This window comes from Rana temporaria, chromosome 1, assembly GCF_905171775.1.
Source record: "Rana temporaria chromosome 1, aRanTem1.1, whole genome shotgun sequence".
NCBI classification, from domain to species: domain Eukaryota; kingdom Metazoa; phylum Chordata; class Amphibia; order Anura; family Ranidae; genus Rana; species Rana temporaria.
In genome coordinates, this window is record NC_053489.1 from 461776338 (window position 1) to 461792066 (window position 15729).

The 15729-nt window shown below is 40.9% G+C and overlaps 1 protein-coding gene across 7 annotated transcripts in view; it reads left to right on the forward strand.

Moving 5' to 3' along the window:
- BMPR1B (bone morphogenetic protein receptor type 1B) overlaps window positions 1-15729 on the forward strand; it is a 638082-nt gene that overhangs the window by 616286 nt on the left and 6067 nt on the right. For all 7 annotated transcript variants that reach the window (XM_040328038.1, XM_040327997.1, XM_040327989.1 and 4 more), the window contains one exon: window positions 9195-9492. In XM_040328038.1, the coding sequence (XP_040183972.1) occupies window positions 9195-9492 (298 nt within the window). The remainder of the gene's footprint in view (window positions 1-9194; window positions 9493-15729) is intronic.

Sequence of the window (15729 nt, forward strand, 5' to 3'; positions counted from 1 at the left end):
TGTGTGTAAGTGTACCTAAAGGAATTTAAGTCAAAGGTTGGTCAAGCCAAATATTGATTTGAATTTCACATACATTCCATTTGGTTAATTTATAAAAAGAAACTATTAACACTTCTATTTCTGAAAGCATTCTAATTTACAGCATTTTTTTCACACCTGGCTACAACTTTTGCACAGTAATATATATATATAGTTTTCTCTACTGCCTACTGTTTACTGCTTCATGTGGTAAAGAATTGCTTGATTGACTTCGACAGACCTGAGCTTTAGGCAAGCAGGGCAAAGCAAAGGGTACACTTGAATGCCTCCCAGCAGCAATTACTTTAATTTGTATTTTTTTTTATTAGTTTATTGAAAAATTTCACATACAAATTACACTTGTAAAGCCAATACAGTGGCAAAGTACTATCCAACAAACAGAGTATACAAAGGGAATTGTCACAGCCCCGGAGTATCAAAACCTGTAAATTCCATACACACTGAAGCAACAAATAGGCACATCCATGTATATGCACAATCACTTACATTAAACAAGTAACAAGAAAAGAAAAAACAGAGAAAGCAATCGGACATAAGAATACTGCACTCGTGTATGTTATTAGACTGAGTGTGTCCACCCAGGTGCCCAGCACCACAAAAGTTACTAAAAGAAAAAGAAAAACATTGTAACTGTATTTATTGGCATATAACACTCACTTTTTTACCCTGAAAATAGAGGGTAAACTGTGCCTGCGTGTTATACGAAGGTGGCTGTGGAATTGTTTTTCCTGAAACTTCCCTCTTAAAGTTAGGGTGCTATACGCCAATACATACGGTAGTTGTTGTTCCAGGCGGCAATTACTTTCACCTTCCTTTTGATCTGGTGCTGCTCTATTCACCTGTTGGGAGCAAGTAAATTGCTGGATACTTCAAGGTACAGAAAAACAGTATTATTATCATACAGGATTTATATAGCGCCGAAAGTTTACACAGCGCTCTACAACATAAGTGCATAAGGGCAGACAGTACAATTACAATACAGTTTAATACAGTACATGTGACTCATTTCCTTTTTTTAAACAGCTCTGGCACTTGGTGATTGACTAGAGCTGCTAAGAGCTTGCACAGGTCTTCCTTTCTTTATATTCTGCAGACTGAACAAAAAGGCTGGGAAGTGAAGTAAAGGGAAGTATGTGCTGCAAGGGAGGGAGCATTAAAGGAAGCCTGTTACTTTGCCATGCTTGGGCAAAGTACAGATCTGCTTTAAGCTTAATGTAAAGAGCCCTTTTCTATACAAGTATTTAAATCTTTTTTAATGGGAGCTTTATGGTATGACCTTTGAACGACAGACGGTTTATATCTTCCTGAGGTGGATTAAGGAGGACCACCGCCAGAGTGGGCCTACCTAGCCCGTACCTGTTTTCCTGTCCCCTCCCCCATTCCCCCCCCCTTTCTGTTTTTATTTTATTTTTCTTGGGATACTCCCAACATGCTGCCTGATATACCCCTTTTTGGGGGGTTTCATTAGCGATAGTTCCCTAATACCCTTTCTTAGCACACATTTTGTTCTCTCGCTACATCCTCATTCTTCTACACAGCAGCACTTTTTCCTTATCCTACTCCCACGCTGCCCCCCTTTATTATTCTTTTGTTTGACCCTTCAAATACTCTTTCTGTTATACTACTGGGGTACACCCAATTGATAGGTACTAACAAAGAATAGACCAATGATCATTACTCTCACTGTTTCTCTTTGATAGCAGCTTTATTTATTCATGTTTCGTTACTGATGTAATATCTCCCACACTGATCGTCATACCATACCCATCAAACGACTGTTTTGTTTTAAAATTTTATAGAAAAAAAAAAGTTTTAAAATAAAATTTGTTTGGAACAAAAAAATAAAAAATAATCGTATTTCTTCAATTTACAACTGATGTCATCCTGATCTTGGATGTAGTTAGCACATATTATGTTATCTATAATATGTCTCTTTTCCAAACTGTAAACTCAGCTTGTCTTACTGATTTACAATCCCTTTTATTAAATTAGCTTCCGCCACAGGAATTGTGCGCCTATGTGTTTACATGTATATATATATATATATATATATATATATATATATATATATATATATATATATATATATCTCAATTAAGATAGGAATAGAGCTCCCATTAGCCCTTTTGGGAGCATTTCCAGAAACCTTTCTATATCACAATATAATTAATAGAGAAGTGGGTACATTGAACTTGCAAATGCGGATCATACTCCGTGATTGAGTTGATGGCTGCTAAAACCAATGATTTTTTTTTTTTTTAAATAACTTTTTGTCAGGTGCTTATAAAATGATTATTATTTATACACATTTGCTTTCATGCAAGCAGGATTTTTTGTGTCTGTTAGCAGTAAATAAAAGCATGCTTTGCAATCTCATTTTATGAACCATTTGAACACTTCTGCCTGCTGCTGCTGTACTTTAGCTGATCCGCTCCAATATAATTTTGGTAAGTCAGCTGAAATGTTTATGGAGCAAGAACAAATCTATTTTTATTAAAAATATGAGTTGCATGTTATTCAGTCCTTCAGTATATGCTTTCATAACCTTCCCCGTTAAAGTTGCAGCTTATTGGCGTCTATATGCCAGCGAGTATGATAAATGGCCTTAATATAATGCATTCGCTTGTATAAATAAGGTAATCTATTCTGTATACACATCCATTGTTAACACAGAGCTGTCATAAGGGTAAGGTTAATTTCTCCCACTAGTCTGCTTTTCATTTCTGACCTTCTACACCATAGTTGACAGATGTTATTTTCACAAATGTTCAGTAGATGGCAACCTTTTCCTTTGTAAGATTTACTTCTTCAAAGTCTCGACATCCTAAACCCTTAATGATCTTTAGAACTATTTAAAATGTGGAACAATTCAAGCTAATTTTAAACATGTGGTATTTTTAGCAAAACACTGTCTTGCATATATATATATATATGTATATATATATATATATATATATATATATATATATATAAGAAGGCCAGTATGGTGGCCTGAGTTTATGGGAGGAGCCCGGAGGGTATTTAAGCAGCCCACTCACACATGCTCTTTGTCGGTTCAGTGTGCGGTACTACACGTCACTGGGCCGACTCTTTCCAGCTCACCTCATGTCCGTGAGTCTGCACATTCAATCGCATTCGACATCGCAAGCGCTTTGCGGCTTCTCCCTTCATGGTCTTCGCCGGCGGTTCCCGCTTACTGTCGCAGGTAGGATTCAAACCTTTTCGAATCTTGTGCAATCTTACAATTCGTTATGCTTCCTATCCTGCATCCCTTTTGGGAAAAAATCTGCCTGAGTTACTTTTGCTCATGTTCCAACATCATTCGGCTCAGGCATAATACATTTGCAACTTCCTTCTGCCAAACATACGATTCATTTGTAAATCCATTTGGAGATTGACATGTGTTTGTATGGGTTCTTTGGCAGATTGAGGTGGTAATTGGACTCACATGGTGCCTTCTCTGCACTTGATTAGCCTGGGGGGATGGGTGGTTGGTAGGTGTTCGGTTTCAAAGCAAGGGGTAGCATACACTCTACAACCAATTCGTATCAGATTCGTTCAATACTCCTTACTATCAATTCGTATCAGATTAATTTCATGAATTTTACAACCTTTTTGTATCAGATACAATTGCATACTTTCTACCGTTGTCATTCATTGTTTCCCCATGCCGTGTGTTTTAGTTCCCACAGCGGAACTTACGAATTGTTTGTTCACGGCTCTTCTCTCTCATTTATTTACTAAAGTTATTGCCTGTGCGTCATGCATGGCGCCACACCACACTCTTGGGATGTGTTGCACATCCACTCCAGTCCAAAGCAAACCCAGTCGCACGTTCACTGTCCCAGGTAGGATTCGTTAGCTTGTTTGTCATGTCAAATTCGTGGCCACTCATGGTGTCACCTGTACCATATGTTTGGTTCCCGCAGTGGAGCTTACAAAGCATTGATACGCACTTCTCGTGTTCTATTTTCTACACCAAACCTCCTTGTTTTGCCCCATGCACGGCATCACGCTACACGTTCCCGACATGTTTCACTCCAGCCACAGTCCGCCGCAAACTCACTCGCATGGCCCACTGTCGCAAGTAAGATTACACATGCTTTATGTCTTATCAATTTGCTACCATTCGTTGTCTCCCATATCGTTCATTAGTGGCCCCTATGGAACCTACGATTCAAACAGGCATTGTCCTTCTACCTTATACTGCTTGCTTAAGGTACAAACAAACCAGGTGTTTCTATCCTTTCTCAGTAACCCAATTCTTATTGATTGAGACCTTGCAACCATGCAAATCATCTCGGCAGTCTGAGACCCTTGCAACACATGACCCTTACAAAATGCAAAAAAAAAAAAAAAAAAAACGCAAAAAGTAAAAAAATATATAAAACGCAAAAAAAAAAAAAAAAAAAACTATTGCCACCACGTAATCTCAGCCCAGCAACCTGACACCTGTTGAGACCGTTGCAACGATGCAAAATTCGTCTCCACAGCCTGACACCCTTGTTAAGACCCTTGCAAACGCAATACCGTCTTAGCAGCCCCACACTCATCGAGTCTTGCAACCACACTAAATCGTCTCAGCAGTCTGACACCCTTGTTAAGACCCTTGCAACACATGACCCTTACAAAACAAACAAAAAAAAAAACGCAAAAAAATAAAATAAAAAAAAAAACGCAAAAAAATAAAAAAAAACGCAAAAAGAAAAAAGAAATATAAAAGTGCAGAAAAAAAAAAAAATAATTGCCACCACACAATCTCAGCCCCGCAACCTGACACCTGTTAAGACCGTTGCAACGGCGCAAAATTCGTCTTCGCAGCCTGACACCCTTGTTGAGACCCTTGCAAACGCAATACCGTCTCAGCAGCCCCCCACTCATGGAGACTCTGGCAAGCACAGAAAATTGTCTCAGCAGCCTGACACCCTTGCAAATGCAATACCGTCTCAGCAGCCCCACACTCATGGAGACTCTTGCATGCACGCAAAATTTGTCTCCGCAGCCTGACACCCTTGTTGAGACCCTTGCAAACGCAATACCGTGTCAGCAGCCCCACACTCATGGAGACTCTTGCAAGCACACAAAATTGTCTCAGCAGCCTGATACCCTTGTTAAGACCCTTGCAACACATGACCCTTACAAAACGCAAAAAAAAAAAAAAAAAAAAAAAAATATGCAAAAAAAATTGTCACCACACAATCTCGGCCCAGCAACCTGACACCTCTTGAGACCATTGCAACCATGCAAAATCGTCTCAGCAGCCTCACACCATTGTTGAGATCCTTGCAAACGCAATACCGTCTCAGCAGCCCTACACTCATCAAGACTCTTGCAACCACACAATACCATCTCAGTAGCCTCACACCATTGTTGAGACCCATGCAAACGCAATACCATCTCAGCAGCCCTACACTCATCAAGTCCCTTGCAACCACGCAATACCGTCTCAGCAGCCTCACACCATTGTTGAGACCCTCGCAAACGCAATACCGTCTCAGCAGCCCCACACTCATCAAGACCCTTGCAACCACACAATACCGTCTCAGCAGCCTTACACCATAGTTCAGACCCTTGCAAACGCAATACCGTCTCAGCAGCCCCACACTCAAGGCCCTTGCAACCACGGAATACCGTCTCAGCAGCCTCACACCATAGTTCAGACCCTTGCAAACACAATACCGTCTCAGCAGCCCCACACTCATCAAGACTCTTGCAACCACGCAATACTGTCTTGAGCAACCTCCCACTCGTCAAAGACCTTTGTGACCATACAGTCTCGCCCCAGCAACCTGGCATTCATTGAGACCCTTGCAGCCAGACAAATCATCTTTGGCCTCATGTACACTGCTGTTGGTAAAAAAAAAAAAAAATGGGTTCAGACGGATGTTCAGAGGCATTCGAAACGCCAATGCCTGTAACAGCTTGTAAACACTGCCAGATGCGGTAACTCATGTTTACCAGCGTTTCATTCACAGTCGTTTTCATAAAAAATTAAAATAAAGGGGAATATTGTCTCAGCAACTTGACACTCATTTTGAGACCCTTGCTAAATGTAATATCATCTCAGCTACCTCACACCCTTCTAGACCTTTGCAACCACACAATCTCATCTCAGCAACCTGACACCCGTTCAGACCTTTGCAGCCATACAAAGTCATCTTAGCAACCTGACACTCATTTGAGACCATTGCAAATGCAATATCGTCTCAGCAACCTGACACTCATTTAGACCCTTGCAGCCATACAAAGTTGTCTCAGCGGCCGACACTCATTTGAGACCATTGCAAAACGCAACATCGTCTCAGCAACCCCTCACTTGTTGAGACCTGTGCAACCACACCATGCCATCTCAAAACAAACCTCATAATCATCGACACCTTTGCAACCATGCAATATCGTCTCAGCAAACGACTGAGACCCTTGCAACCACCAATACCATCAAACCTTCATACTCAAGGCCCCTGCCACCACACAATATCGTCCCAGCAACCTGACACTCACTGACACCCTTGCAACCGCACAATATTGTCTGCAGTAGTATAAAACACTTAGCGGCACGCACCTACGTGCAAACCCGAATACAAACTAAACTTGCAAACACACCTCAGTGACAAACAATCAGCCACACAAACACACAGTGGCACCCAGTTGGCCATTCATCTTCAGTGGCACGTGGGCCACTCATCTTTTCTCAGTTTTTTCCCTGCGGTTAGTTCAGGTTTTCATCCAGCACCAGCGAGTGCACGTTGGCCTGCGAGTGCATGTATATCGTCTTGTTGAGCACCTGTGTATTGTCTTGATTTTCTCACACCAATGCAAGATCCAGTCCAAGTTCTCAAACTAGACCAAGCATCAGTAGCAGACTTAGCTATGTGGGACAACTTCCCCACCTGATAGAACATCATTTCAATCTTCATCCCGGCAGTGTCAGCCGAGCCACCAAAGGCTTTTGCAGCCATTTTTTAGGCCGCCACTGGTTCTCCAAACCTTGGCCCCCAGAAATTCTCTTAAATTTTTGCTTCACCCAGTCTTCATCACGCCTCGTGCTGCACCCCATCGTGGCAGCTGCCCAGGTCTGGGACCACACTTGAACAGGACAGACACTGTTCTTCACCACAGACAATCAGGCCACAGCCGACATCATCAATTAAGATAGATCTAAGTCACTCCCCATCACTTCCTGCGCAGGCTCGCGCAGCTGTCACTCCGTCACCAGTTAATATCTTATGTAGACCTTTTCCAGGCAAATGCAGCAGCTGATGCGCTTTCCTATTCCAACCTTGGAATGTATGTTTTTTCCAGCAAGAGCCTGGAGCCGACCCAACAACTATCCCTGTCCCACCATGGACATTGCTGACGATGGACTGAAGTCGCATCTCGCCAACGCAATCCAACTTATTAACCACTCCTTGGCACGCAACACACTGAAGGCCTATCGCACTGCTTGGAACACTAATCGCAAATTTTTGGCCCCTTGCCCCGAAGCAGCAGTTGGACACATCCTAGCCTTCATATCGTATTGCCACATGCAGCTGACCATTTCTCAATACTATCACGCCATATCTAGATGGCATCCAGCATTTCCTGTCCCTGCAGGACCCCAGTAAACCGTCAGTATTCTCGAGCCCATGCAGTCAAGTCCCTCCTACAGGGCATACAGAAGCACCAACCTGTAGTCAGTGGCAAGCACCTACCTTTCAAGAGTCCCCTCTTTAGGGACATGTCTAAAATCCTTACTCGTTCCCTGTTTAGCGCTTTGCCCAGTCTAGTCACCCATCAGCCATCTACCAGGCCTTCACGGTTCCCTACAACCTAGTGAATTTAGTCAGCGGCTCCGGCAGTCACACACTGCTCCGACGCCACCCGACTCACTTTCGAACCACTACACTCTCACAGTCTGCAAACGCAACAAACCAGCCCCTGGGGTTGACATCAACCTGTTTCAGACTGACAACGCCTGACGCCCAGTGACGGTGTTCGACCCACTACTGCTCCATCTACCCAGCCACTCTGATGGTAGCTCGTTGCTACCCTTTCTAAACCAGCTCCCTGAGTGTCAGCCAGTGTGTCAAGCATGTCAGAATCCTCCTAAGTAACTTGGGCTTCAAACCCCAGTCAGTTCTCTGGACATTCTTTCCGAATTGGAGCAGTCTCAGTTGCCTCCCAACAGGGAGTACCAGACTACATAATCAAGATACCAGGCTGATGGAAGTCTCCTTGTTTTGCCACATACATCCCAAATCCTCATGAAGGAATGGCACAAGCCTTTACCAAGCTGGCTCAATAAATACAAGAAATCAATATAAACTATTTCCCTATCTGAGTCTTTTGCCCCCTTTTCTTGGCATACTGACCAGACCACCAAGGCACACTTCAGGTCTATTTATGTTGTAAGTCTTGTCGCGTGTTTATGTGATCCACATCTCTCTCGGTCAGAGGGTAACGACCATAAATAAGAAGGCCAGTATGGTGGCCTGAGTTTATGGGAGGAGCCCGGAGGGTATTTAAGCAGCCCACTCACACATGCTCTTTGTCGGTTCAGTGTGCGGTACTACACGTCACTGGGCCGACTCTTTCCAGCTCACCTCATGTCCGTGAGTCTGCACATTCAATCGCATTCGACACCCTCCCGCCCTTCCCTTTTTCAGGGCACTTCTCAGCATGTCCTTCTTCAATTAACTACCCATTACTTACCTTGGGTATGCCCCCTTTTCTTGGCATACTGACCAGACCACCAAGGCACACTTCAGGTCTATTTATGTTGTAAGTCTTGTCGCGTGTTTATGTGATCCACATCTCTCTCGGTCAGAGGGTAACGACCATAAATATATATATATATATATATATATATATATATATATATATATATATATATATATATATATATATATATATATATATTAGAAAAACTCATTATTATGTTTAAAACAATGTTCTATTAAATTAAAAGATACAAAAATCTTCTGATGTCCACATCAACCAGTTAGGAGTTCAATTTCCTTGCCTGCACTGGACAAAATGCCATCTTAAATATAATTGGCTGGGGTGAACTACACCTTACTTCTTGATCGAATTTTCTCTATACATTTTGTTTTGTAAAGACTGTTACTTCACACATATTTACATGTGTTATCTCATTTATTTATTTTTTGCAGGGTTTATTGCTGCTGACATTAAAGGGACAGGATCATGGACTCAACTGTACCTGATTACAGATTATCACGAAAATGGTTCTTTATACGATTACCTAAAATCAACCACTCTCGACACCAAAGCAATGCTGAAGTTGGCGTACTCTGCAGTCAGTGGTCTGTGCCACCTGCATACTGAAATATTTGGAACAAAAGGCAAACCAGCCATAGCCCACAGGGACCTTAAAAGCAAAAACATATTGGTGAAGAAAAATGGAACGTGCTGTATTGCAGACCTGGGATTGGCAGTAAAATTCATTAGGTTAGTAATGTAAGATAATTAGGTTAGTACATAATATGTTATTTGCTAGTTCAGTGAAGCGGAACCAATGTCTTTGAACTCTCTCTTTCTGTCTTCTCTGCGGGCCCCCTCCTTTTCTCTCCTTTTGAGTCAATGAAATGATCTTTCTTCCAGAATTTATCACTGAAAATTTATGAGAAAGTGTTGGAGAGAACAGCATAATTTGTACACCATTGTGAACATTTGTAAAATATTTAATTACCCTGATGACTAAAAAGTCAAGTGTATTTGAATGCTTAAGTAGAAATTGAGTTACAAAGCTAACTGAACACATGACATCGTACTGGTACAACAGCAGAATTAACGGAATGGTAAATGAAATGCCATAACGTGACTGTCTATGGCAATTACCTAACATATGTGGTATAATTTATTCATGAAGCATGCCTTGATTCTTTAGGAGATATGTAACTGACACTGCTAAAGAAATCAATATAAAAAGGGCTAGTACATATTGTCCATATTTAGAAATCAATAGCAAGCCATTAATCCCCCGCTCCTCTTTTAAGATAGACAGACAGATAGATAGAGATATAGATCATATCTCACTCTTTGTTTCCATCTCTCTTTGTACACACCTAAATACAAATATATATATTTTTTGATTGGAGAATGATGAGAGAGATAGGGGCATCAGGATTTATATTTGGCTGAGCTTCCTCCATTCATGAAAAAATTCCCCTGACATCAAGCACTGGCAGTTGACTGTCTAAATGTGGGACTTTAAGAACAGCAAATAAGCTAGGCCTCTTCTCAAATGTACATGAAAAGAGCTGTAGCTAAATACAGAGTCAGCAGTGATATAAATTCATGGTATGCTATACCATATCTATTATATCTATGCAATGGTATTCTATGGTTGCCTTTTGTGCTTTCAATAACTTTTTTTTTTCTTGATATGGTCTTTGATCACTTAAAGCTTAACTCCACATTTATTGTCCTTTTATATAGTTTGTTTGGGCCAAGCTGAACTATTTATTGCTCTAACAGTTGCTCTTTCTGTGTGCACTCTATATAGCCTAATCGACATACTCTATATAGCGCTGTATTCCAGGAGTGGGACAGAGACTTCCTGTCCAACTCCCAGAACAAAATAAAGTTGGGTTGAGGACTGCTCAGCCATTCAAAAGCCTATTTTGATTGGCTGAGTCAGAGATCATCCTTTGTTTGCCTCTCCGCATCAGCCTATTAGAAGCGTTGTATTAATTAATAGAATGCAAAGCTTATTGTGAATGGCAGAGCAGTGCTCAGCCCATCTCTATTTTGTTCTGAAAGCTGAAGTTTCTGTCCCACTGAAACTCTGGTGACATACAGTTAATACAGCGTGCCCATCAAGTGCAGTGAATAGTTTGTTTGGATCAGCTTCTTTAGAATTATTTGGAAGCATTGTGTGCTAAATAAATAAAAATAGGATTGTGTGTATGTTCATATAGTCTTGGTCCTTTTTGCACTTTAGAGGGGTGTTTCTATAATGCCTGTTTTTTGAGTTACAAGAACATATGTGAAATTTGAATGGTATTGTATCTTTTTTGAACTTTACATGGTAGTTTTTGCAATGCCTGATTTTTTGTTGGCAGGAACATATGTGAAATCATATAAAGTGGTTAGTTGAGTGCTTTAAAGGGGTTGTAAAGGTTTGTTTTTTATTTTCTAAATAGATTACTTTAAGCTAGTGCATTGTTGGTTCACTTACCTTCAATTTCCCTTCTAAGGGCCAGATCCACGTAGCGGATCGTATTTTTATGCAGGCGTAGCGTATCCTAGTAACGCTACTCCTCTGCAACTTTGAGAGGCAAATGCTGTATTCACAAAGCATTTGCCTCTAAAGTTACGGCGGCGTAGCGTAATTCTCCCGGCGTAAGGGCGCGCAATCCAAATCTATGTGATGGGGGCGTGTTTTATGTTAATACGTCGTGACCCAACGTAAATTAATTTTTTTTTGAACGGCGTATGCGCCGTCCGTGGGGGTATCCCAGTGAGCATGCTCGAAATTAAACTGGAACAAGCCAATGCTTACGACGGTGACGTCATTCTACGCAAATCCCTATTCGTGAACGACTTACGCAAATGACGTAACATTTTCAAAATTCGACACGGGAACGACGGCCATACTTAGCATAGGATACGCCTCATATAGCAGGGGTAACTATACGCCGGAAAAAGCCAAACGCAAACCATGTAAAAAAATGCGCCGGCCGTACGTAATTTTGTGGATCGCCGTATCTAGCTAATTTGCATACTCGACGCGGAATTCGACGGAAACGCCACCTAGCGGGCAGCGTAAATATGCAGCTACGATCCGACGGCGTACTAAGACGTACGCCTGTCGGATCGAGCCCAGATTCCGTCGTATCTTGTTTTGTGGATACAAAACAGAGATACGACGCAGGAACTTTGAAATTACGCGGCGTATCGATAGATACACCGGCGTAATTCGTTTGAGGATCTGGCCCTAAATGTTTTCTTTCTTTGTTTTCTTTGTCTGAATTTCTCACTTCCTGTTCCTCCTCAGTAAGGTGTTCAGTAAGCTGTTCTAAATGACTTTCCACTGCTCGGATGATGGTGGAAAGCTTACTGAGGAGGAACAGGAAGTGAGAAATTCAAACAAAGAAAAAAAAACATTTAGAAGGGAAATTGAAGGAAAAGGTAAGTGAACCAACAATGCACTAGCTTAAAGGAACCTATTTCGAAAATAAAAGACGAACCTTTACAACCCCTTTAAGCTGTCAATACACTATACAGTCTGTACAATCCATATACAGTCTTCTTTAGATTTACCAAAACTATGTAATAGCGGTACAAACAAAAAAATCTATTCAATTTTGTATCAAATTAAGCAGGCCCGTTCACTACATAGTGGTTTGTAGATCTAATGGAAATTGTACAGTGTATGGTCATCCTTTGTTGCAATGATAGGCATCCACCAATTGAGATAACTGATTAATGGAGGGAATCTTTCGGACTTGTGTGTCCCATTATCCTTAGATGAGGATAGGAGTTTGCAGCTCTGTCTTATCCTTTCCAGCCCCACCTCCCTTGCTGATGAAAAGAAAAAACACTCAATCCTTTAATGAACTGTCATAACAGCACAAAAACCTATATGGCCTCTGTTCTCTCTAGGCAGAAAGCAAGAAGTGTTAATTTCCCAATTATTTTGCTGCTCTCGGATTCTGACCTATTTTTTTTTTTAACTCCTTCATTAAAGATTAATTGTATTATTCTGCATTGCATACAGCAACGCTGCCTTCACAATTGCAATTCCCAGAGAAAATTGCTTATAAAATAGATTCCTTTTCATTTAGGAACACAAACGCTAATATATATGTTTTCTTCTCCGAGTCATTCCATCCCATTAAAATCTAATTTCATGAAATAGGTATTAGAAGGCATAGTACATTTTAAACAGCTTTGACATTAAAAAGACTTCCATTAAAAAAGACAATAGAACCAAATCACTTGTGTTTTATTTACTCAATCCAGTTGTGACTACAATAACTCCAGCAGATATCATAAGTGGTCTAATGCACTTACAGCATAGTGATGCAAAGAATATCAATACCAAGTCATGGCAAAAAATGCTTTTTGTTTTTGATCAAAGTACAGTTTAGAGTTCAGGAAAATACATATTTTTTTCTATGTTCTCTAAAGATTTCATTGTTACAGCTGTCGTTGGAGTTTAGTCAAATGCTAATGAAATGTCAGAAATGGAACTGCCACCCCACTGAGTTCTATGTCTAATTGTGTCTGCACATTTGAATACTTAAATCTAGCCTGGGGAAAGTATGTCCCTTCACTGTGTTCCTGGTTCATGCTGAAAAACCTATTGTTATTCACATTGGCGCACTAGCCAGGCAAAATATGGCAATAGTTTTTGACAGAGTGATTGATTGCTGTTTTCATTTAATGTGCAGCTCCACCTCCCCCAGTGCAACTTAAACATCCTGTATGAATATATTAAACATAACATAATAGAGTTTAGAATTGGAAGAAACCAATGTCTTACAGAGGATACTACGCAAGTAGAATATGTGGTATATACAGTTTAAAAAATTCCAAACAGTGTTAAAGGCAGTGTGTTTTTTCTCCAAAAATAGGTGCAAGAACTCAACCACGACCCCGTTCAGATTTCAAAAACAGTAGAAGGCTCTTAAAGGGGCATTAAATACCAGGATTGCATTACATACAGAGTGCAGAGTTCAGGGGGTTACACACAGAGTGCAGAGCTGTCACTTGTAAACACAGAAAGCAGACTTCTGTGTTTACAAGTGATTGTGGTGAGCAGGCACCAAAGGGTCTGAGCCAGAGGTGGTGGAACTGAGTTCCGCCAAGTTCCCCCTGAAAAAAAGCCCTGGTTAAAGGTACATTAAACTACTTGCATTTTTCCACGTGTGCCATTTGCTTAAATAATTAATACACCTCTGCTATTCAAAGTGCAGAGGGTATGAAAATATTTTTTTTACTGTAAATGCTATGTAAGCAAAGACAAGCAATAGTCAGCAACAAGTACCATGTCCGGTCATCACAAGATAGCTCTAAGTTTAAAGTGCCCATTGGCATTAGACTCAGTTTGTCAGTCCAGAAAACCAGTAAAATAATATTAACTAGCCTTTTCATGTTAACCTGTAACACCTAATGTCCCCACTAATGCTTAAAGTGGACCTCTCTCTCCCTTTTATTAAAAACTACTAATATTATGTACTGCATGTGTGTTACTAAAACAAGATCACTTTTGTATGTCTATGCACCATTTTCTTCATGATTAGCCATTTCATACTGTCTCTGTGCTGCCTGTGCCCCCCTTGCCACCATTTTTATTTTCAAAATGAATATCACCTGTGGCTGGCTTCGTCTTCCTTGCTCCCTGTGCCAGCCTACTAATGACATTTGTGCCTCAGCTCGCTGTTATATTGTCTCACACATGCGCCACACAACATTACATTCATCTTGAAAAAAATAAGCCTTCCCCTAAATCTCATATAAAATGGAGGGGGGGGATAGCAACAGCTGTAGTGTAGTGTTGTATGTCACATGTGCAAAATGAGGTGCATGACATCATGCACTTCAGGAACAATATCTTCCTGAAAGCACTGGTGGCGCTGCCCTCCCAGGATGCATCTGTGAGGCCAGGGCTTTCTCAATAGTGACTCAAGAAATCCAAGAAGGTGAAAACACAACTGTAATTGTGTAAAAAAAAATTAAGTAAAAAACAAAACATACTAGTAAACCCATAATTTCATATTCCTAATATGTGCCTGATGTACCATGTAGTTGTATGAAAGGTATCCCACGGGGAATGTAAAGCCAACCTTTTACCATCTGAATACACATATGGAACTAAAGACGTTTTCCTGTGTTGTAAAAAGTAAAGACATTTTAATGGGCGGTCATGTAAAGTAGGACTGTCATGAGAGAAATATAGGTGCTGAATTGTAGAATTTTAAAGATTCTTGACTGTTAGGCCTCGTACACACGACCGAGTTTCTCGGCAAAAACCAGCAAGAAACTTGCTGGAAGATATTTTTTTGCCGAGGAAACCGGTCATGTGTACATTTTCGTCAAGGAAACTGTCGAGAAACTCGACGAGCCAAAAAGAGAGCAAGTTCTTTATCTCCTCGACGGGAATGGAGAAACTTGCCTTGTCGAGTTCCTCGACAGCCTAACAAGGAACTTGACGAGGAAAACTATGTGTTTCGCCCGTCGAGTTCCTCGGTCGTGTGTGCGAGGCTTAAGGCTTATCCCCTGGCTTCCCATGTATCTCTGTCCCAGTAAAATTGTTTAGGTCTTGAGCTTCACTTTCATTACATTGTAGTAGCAAAGTAAAATAACAGACACCACAGTCAAAGGACAAGCAATATCTAAAAGATGCTAAGAAGGGCATCACCTTTATTTAAAATTATGATAGCTTCAGTCTATTTACATGCATTATGGTTACATATTATGCAATCTTTTCTTGCTTTAAAAGGTTTGCCTTCTTAAAACAAAAGGTATTCACACATTAATACCTTAGTGAAGAGTTTTTGGTTCCATGTTCACCCCATTAAGACATACTGTTAGATCATTGTGTAGAGGTTTGTAGTTAAAGCGGAGTTCCACCCAAAAATGGAACTTCCTCTTAACCCACTCCTCTCCCCCTTACATGCCACATTTGGCATGTAATTTTTTTTTGGGGGGGGGTGGGGGCTTTAGGAGAAGGGGACT